At 34.0% G+C, this 7,764-nt stretch overlaps 1 protein-coding gene across 1 annotated transcript in view; it reads right to left on the bottom strand.

Annotated features, from left to right (window-relative positions):
- Nucleotides 1-7,764, bottom strand: part of LOC110019891 (2-Cys peroxiredoxin BAS1, chloroplastic-like) — a gene marked incomplete in the record, with an annotated part of 35,879 nt that overhangs the window by 1,475 nt on the left and 26,640 nt on the right. Inside the window, 1 exon segment of the mRNA XM_020717754.1 lies at nucleotides 6,442-6,567. Within this exon segment, the coding sequence (XP_020573413.1) occupies nucleotides 6,442-6,567 (126 nt within the window).

The following is a 7,764-nucleotide window of genomic DNA, read 5'->3' as shown; positions in this document are numbered from 1 at the left end:
CTAAGTATCAGTATGAATGTGATCTACTCTTCGAGTTGAACAAAACGAGTCAAAGAACGTTAAATTTGGTTGAGAATCGGCAGAGAACGGATTCCGCAAAGTTTCGGTCGTTGGTTCTCCGTGCGTTGCGTCGCAGCTCTCGGTGTCGCGGGCGTGAGGGAGATGATGTAGCGATTTTTTTATCATTTATTTATTTTATTTAAGAAATTATTACTAAACTTCAAAATTGCATAATTTTTTGTAGAAAACTCTAAAAAACAAACCGAAAGATGCTATGAACTCAGAAAAATGAGGAGAATTTTTTAAAATTGAAATCATAATTTGTCATCAACTAAATATGTTTTAAATTAATTTTTGAAGTTTTGGAGAATTTAAATCATAAAAATTAAAAAATAAACGAGAAAAATATGAAATTTGACAGAGATATTAAGTGGCTTGAGAAAAATTTTCTCGGATTTTTTCAAGTCATTTTGATTCCTCTGTAGTGAGATTTCTTTTTTTCTTAAATGAAATGAGTCATTTTAAATAATTAAGAAAAATAAGAAATGTGGAATTTCCAAATTCCCCTTGATTTTGTTCTTTGACTTTAAACAGACCTTGGAAACCTTAAAACCATTTTATTAATCATAATTCACTAATAAGGGAGTAGATTTGAGTTAGGTTAGGTTAGCGAAACCCGAGCTCAAGCTAAACTTAGTCTAGTCTATTTAAGGTTCATGTCGGACTTCTAGCATTAGTAGAACTGATCTAAATTCATCCTCTTAGATTAACCTAATTTAAACCCGATACTTGGTTAAAGCCATGCTTTAAAGGCTTTGTTGCATTTGATTTTATCTAAGTTTAAGTTTTAATATATTTTATGTAAATTTTAACCCTCCCAATATGTTTTATTTTATTTTTTAATTATTGTTCAAGTTGAAGGGTTTAGGTTTAATTTAGGTTTAAGGTTATACCTAAAAGATTCTTCTATGCTCAACATATGGGTTGGGTTCTAACCTAAGATTTAGGGTAGATTTAGCTTAAGGCTAAACTATGATTCAAGTTTGTTTAGCATAAAGATCATAGTTGGATTAGAGTTAACTAACATAAGATTTAGGTTAACTAATCCTATTGGTTTAGCTTTAGGTTAACTAATCCTATTAGAGTTTAAATTAAATAATCCTATTGGTTTAGGATTAACTAACCTAAGGTTTAGGCTTGTCTAATCTTATAGATTAGAGTTAACAAACCCAAGGTTTATGTTAACTAATTCTATTGGTTTAGGGTTAACTAATCTTTATTGATTTAGGGTTAACTAATCTAAGGTTTAGGTTTAGACTTAGTTAACCTAAACCTTAGGTTAGTTAACCCTAAATCAATAAGATTAGTTAACCTAAACATTAGGTTAGTAAACCCTAAACCAATAGAATTAATTAACATAAACCTTAGGTTTTAGGGTTTACTAACATAATGTTTATGTTAACTAATCTTATTGGTTTAGGGTTAACTAACCTAAGGTTTAGGTTAACTAATCCTATTGGTTTAGCTTTAGGTTAACTAATCCTATTAGTTTAGGGTTAACTAATATAAAGTTTAGGTTAACTAATCCTAATGGTTTAGGGTTAACTAATCCTATTGGTTTAGGGTTAACTAACCTAATGTTTAGGTTAACTAATCCTAATGGTTTAGGGTTAACTAACCTAAGCTTCAGGTTAACTAATCCTATTAGTTTAGGGTTAACTAAACTAATATTCAGGTTAACTAATCCTATTGGTTTAGATTTAACTAACATAATATTCAAATTAACTAATCCTATTTATTTAGGATTAACTAACCTAATATTTAGGTTTAGCTAATCCTATTGATTTGGTGGCTAACTAATTAAACCCCAAAGTTGACTAACCAAGTATCGGGTTTAAATTGGGTTGATTTAAGAGGATGATTCAGATCAATTCTACTAATGCGAGGAGACCGACATGAACCTTAAATAGACTAGACTAAGTTTAGCTTGAGCTCTGGTTAGGCTAACCTAACCTAACTCAAACCTACTCCCTAATTAGTGAATTATGATTAGTAAAATGATTTTAAATATGATTTTAAGGTTTTCAAGATCTGTTTAAAGTCAAAGAACAAAATCAAAGGAAATTTAAAAATTGCACATTTCTTATTTTTCTTAATTATTTAAAATGACTCATTTCACTTAAAAAAAAGAAATCTCCCTACAGAGGAATCAAAATGAATTGAAAAAATTCGAGAAGGTTTTTTCCAAGCTACTTAATATCTCTGCTCATATTTTTCCCATTTATATTTTAATTTTTATGATTTAAATTCTCCAAAACTTCAAAAATTAATTTAAAACATATTTAATTGATGAAAAATTATGATTTTAATTTTAAAATATTCTCTTCATTTTTTTTGAGTTCATAACATCTTTCGGTTTGTTTTTTAGAGTTTTCTACAAAAAGTTAGGCAATTTTAAAGTTTAGTAATAATTTTTGAATAAAATAAATAAATAATAAAAAAATCGCTACATCATCTCCCTCACGCCCGCGACACCGAGAGCTGCGACGCACGGAGGAGAACCAACAGCCGAAACTTCGCGGGGTTTGTTCTCCGCCGATTCTCAACCAAATTTTACGTTTTTGGACTCGTTTTGTTCAGCTCAAAGAGTAGATCACATCCATACTGATACTTAGGTGTTTTCTGATCTACTTTTCAATCTGGAAGAGATGAAAGTTCGGGATCATCATTTCAATTTAAGAGATATACCTAAGTCTAACAGGTTTGTCCTCAATTAGGTTTGAAGAAGTAGGCCTTCTTGAGCTTATCCAACTCCTTGTGGCATCGGTTTGATGTCGTTTTTACGTCGGATTGGAAGTTCGCCGGAGTTGACTTGACGTCGCTTGGAACGTCGCTTGGAGGACGTCGCTTGGAGGAGGCGTTAGCAACCGTCAAAATGATGGAAAATAATTGATCTGACCTCATAAAGACCTAAGAAGGCTAATATAACAATTTGGGTGAGTTTCGAAAGAGTTTTTTCATGCAAAATTAAAAGGTGGTCGTGAGCTTTAGAGGGTTTTTCCGACGGCGGCGGTGGTGTGGGTTGGGTTGTTCGGGTCAAGGGCTGCAAATTTCGTTAAGGATACAGAAGGTTTGAGAGGCTCTATGAAAAGTTGGCTCGGCTTCGGATTTTCCGGCGACGTTAGCGGTTTCCGGCGAGGGAGGAGGTGGGGAGCTGCTGCTGAGTAACATGAAGGAGAAAAGAGTCTTGGGAGGTAGTGTTTAGGTTGGAGTGTGTTATATAAGGGAGAGATTGTTTTTAATAATTTTTTTTTTATTTTCATCTTTCAGCAGAGAGAGAGAGAGAGAGAGATTAGGCTGCATGTGTGAGTATATATATTATCGTTGCATTTAGTGAGGCGTGCGTGAATGACAGAGGAAGGCATGAGGGGGGACTAAGGTCATGCGTGATTTGATAAGAATTTATCGTTGCATGCTTGAGAATTTATTTTAATTTATTTTAATTTTTTATATAATAATAATAATATTATTATTATTATTATTTAAATCTCTCTGTGCATTTTTCGTCGAAAGCATCATCGCGGTGAAATGAACGTCCTCCCTACGTGAAATCCGGACACGCTTGCGCGGTCCATTTCATCATCCGAGATCGTTCAGACCACTTTTTCTGCGATCTGAGTAAAAAATGCATCAAATTTAATTTTTGTCAATTTTTTTGGTTCACGATCGATTGTTTTGGAAATTGATCATGGGTCAATTAAATTGATTTGAATTTATTTGAAATTAAATCTAGACATGTTGAATATGAAATTGAGGTATTTGATTGATCATGAAACTCAATTTGACGATTTTTGTCAAAGTGAGTGAATTTGATCAAATTCGACCCAATGGATGGTCAAGAATTGATTTCAGGGCTTTTGAAATGATTTTGGAGGATTTGAGAATTTTTCGTCCATTGACATTTTAGTAATTTTAGTCAACTTTGATCGAAGTGGTCCAAAGGTTGATTTAAAAGCTCGAGGTGGTTTAGAGAAAATTTTTGAGTCAAACGACAATGTTCGGAGTCATTTTTGATTAATGTGGAATGTTTTATGATCTCTGAAATATTTTTTAAGTATTTGTTATTTTGGTGTCAATGTGTCAAAAAATTATCCAGAAGTATGACAATATTACAGTCAAAATTCTCAGGAAGACATAAGAAATGATTTGGTGTGACTTTTAGGACTTATTGGTGACTCTGAGAGATTTTAGAAAATTTGATATTTTGGGGGACCAGGGGCATTTTGGTAATTTTTTGGAAAATTGGGTATTTTTACATTTTTTGCGTTTAAAATGGTCTAAATGATAATATCAAAAAGTCTGAAGTGGATTTTATGATTCAGTTGCAGTTTTTTTTTTTGGAATTTTGAAGAATTAGAATATTCAAGTGAGGTACTTTTTTAAGGAAAGCTGGGTTCAAATAATTTTGGTCAGTCCAATGAATGTAGTGATTGTAACATTTTGATATGAAAATGCAATGTTTATGATGATCATGGTGATTATGAATGACGATGCAATGTATTGAAGTCCAAAAGGTGTACAGCAGTGCAAGACTTTCTATGATCCAAAGGTCCTATAGGAATTCTCATCAGAGTTCCCTTATGTAATCTTTAATTTTGTATTAAAGATTATTGATCACATATAGAACTAACATAGAGAATAGAGATTTGGTTGAAATTTCTAAGGAGAAGTTGAGTATCATTTCTAAGATGCTAAGATAGTCATCAGGATCCTAGTTACTAAAGGAAAAACCTAAAACCCTCACCCAAAAGTGAGGTCAACAAATTGACCCCCAATAAGTGTGGTGTGTTAAACAAGCACACCGCGCTTATTGGCGTTAACCGAGGCGATCAATGAACCAATCGAGAAAGGTTGAAGTTAATTTTCCCTCAAAGAGTATACAACTCAGTAAGGGAGGAACTGCGCTAGTATCCACCACAGGTAGCTTAGTGAACACCCACTGGGGATATAGAAGGTGTTATCTGCTGGGGATGAGCAAGAATGATATTTATCAAAGATTGATGTGTGTGTATTTTTTTAAAAGTTGTGAGGAAGAAAAACACAGATACTCCTGTTCAAGTTGAGAGCTAGTCAAAGATACTATTGCATCACTTGAGGTATATGGTCTTAGTGGTAGCAAATGTCAAAGAAGGAGAATTTAGGTTGTCGTGTACACTTAAAGAGGTCTATTACCTAGCTCATATATATATATATATATATATATATATATATAGATTCAACCTATATCCGTTAGGGGAAGGAAGGTATGAATCTAGAGGTATTGTCGTGATTCGGCAGAAAGATGGCCATGACCTGATCGGCGTCGTCATAACTTGGCGAGGGATTGTCATGATTTGACAAAGAGTTGTCGTGTATTGGCAAAAAGATTTTGCATAGCCTCGACTGGGTGTAGCAAAGAGTATGCATAGCCTCGGGGGCATAACAAAGAGTGTTTTTCATTTGGTGTACGCGTAGCCTGTGCCGACATAGCGAAGTGGGCAAATTTTAGTTTAGTGTGTGCGTAGTCAGTGCAAATGTAGCGTGAGTGAACTTTTCATATGGTGTGGGTGGAGCAGGTGCCCCAAATGCACTGCGAGGTCTTTTTTAGTGTTACAATTTTATCACATTAGGAAGGAATGCATTAAGACTGATATCGAATCCAATAAATAGCAAGTGCCGAGAATGGATGAGGACAAAGCTGTCCAAGGTACCGAGAACAGATAAGGACGAAGCTTATCCCAAGTGTCGAGAAAGGATGAGGCTATGAAACCCATCGTAGGTGCTGAGGCTATGAAGCCTATCCCAGGTGCTGAGGAAGGATGAGACTATAAAGCCCATCCCAGGTGCTGAGGAAGGATAAGGCTATGGAGAAGAGAAGAAAATAGAGGAGTTGGTGACCGCTATGAATAGGATAAGGCTTTAGTATAAAAATCATATTGCAATTATACAGTAGAATCAACATGAGAGTCTAGAGTAATATGCTTATAAAATTAATCTAAAAAGAATATGATGAAGACAAAAAGACCAAAAATTAAATACAGGTCTGGCATAAACATTTAATCCTAAAACTGAGACTGCCAAAGAAAACTTTCCACAAATAGACAAAAAAATTGCTAGCTAAAAAATCTAAGTTTCTGTAAAAATAAAAACAGGTATAGCATGAGAAGTAGAAGGCAGATTATGCTGAGATAGGTTTATTGAAAAGAGTTTGGATGATGGAAGTTGAAATTTTACAATTAGTACTTATAATTCTTTAGGTCCCTAAACCATTTCTTCTTAATCTTTATATTAATTGAGAGATTTTTGCAAATTTATGATTTAATAGATTAAATTATTTAAATTCATAAAAAATAAGCAATCTTGGCATCCAACAGTGCAATGAAAATTTTGAGGGAACCTTACCTGGTCAGGAATTAATACACCATAGGAACGTGATATTGATTTAGTCACATCAGATATCAGGGGATATTTTATATCCCCAAGTCCTCCTGCCTTTCTATCTGTCTGAATCCAAGCAAGGTGGGAGAACTACAAGCACAGAAGATCATGGCTTTAGGCAGGAAAATGTGAAAAAAATATGATGCAAAATTGGAAACTTAGGGGCCGTTTGGGATCATTTTTAATTTTATCGTTTTTTTTATTGTTGTTAATTTTTATTTAAACAAAACCTGTTTGGTATGATAGACCATGTTCAGTTGTTTTAAAATATAAAAATTATCAAATAAGAGACTTAGTTAAATCACAAAAACAATAAATAAAATAAATAAATAAATAACGAAAAGACGAGAAAAATCTCATCAGCAATCAGCAAAAAAAAGGTGTTCACAAGGCAAACAATTTATGAGAAATCAGAATCCAGAGTTGTTGCAGACAAAGTAGGGGAAAAAGACGGTCCTTCACGCCTGTGGGTGAGATTGATTACATAGTGTGCAATAAGAAATTTTTGCCCAAGTGCACAGAGAAAGCATGATAAAGCATGGTGTCAGTAAGAATCTCCAATAACAACAATTAGTCAAATGATAAAGTAAAATTGACCTATTCTGTTTTTTAAGATTTCTATAATATAATGTCATATGTTTTTATGAATCTCCATTTTATGTTATTAATTTTCTATAAATTATCATGCAATCAAAACTCACTAACTTTTGTTAGATTTTATAATTTTTAAGTGTTAAAAGGAATGTAACTTTCTATAGATAAAATTAATCAAAATAAAAAAAAAACTGGTTGAAATAAGATTTAAAAGTAAACAAATGTCATTTATTGTAACTTGAGGTAGTTTTGCTTATGACTTTTGAGAACCAACACAATACAGGACTGTACTGAACAGGTGGCTGATCCAGGTGGGAAAGCTAGACCGGTTCGAGAATGGTGACAAGAGGGCAGACAGTCCCAATTATTTGGGTTAGGGTTGCTGCCCAACTACTTCTAGCTATCTATTATTTAAAATATATTATTTTCTTTGTTTAGAGTTAGTTTTTTCCTTGAGATAGGACAGCCTCCGGCGTCCTCCACCCCCCTTTTCCTAAACAGCGAGAAGGTATTCCGGCTATAACTCGTATCGAGGTGGTGTGTATCCATCCTTATCCCCTTCACCTGCTCGCTTCCATCCCACCCGCACTCCTTTCCTTCCCTGTTTGTGTGTCATCAACCTTCCCACAGCCATCCTGTTAAACCGCAGATCATCTCCTGCCCTCATGCTGTGCTGCCACCTCCCTCCAGCAT

The sequence above is a fragment of the Phalaenopsis equestris genome, unplaced genomic scaffold, assembly GCF_001263595.1.
Source record: "Phalaenopsis equestris unplaced genomic scaffold, ASM126359v1 Scaffold000084, whole genome shotgun sequence".
Classification (NCBI taxonomy): Eukaryota; Viridiplantae; Streptophyta; class Magnoliopsida; order Asparagales; family Orchidaceae; genus Phalaenopsis; species Phalaenopsis equestris.
Note: the sequence above shows the minus strand (reverse complement) of the source record. Positions and strands in the feature narration are given on the sequence as shown.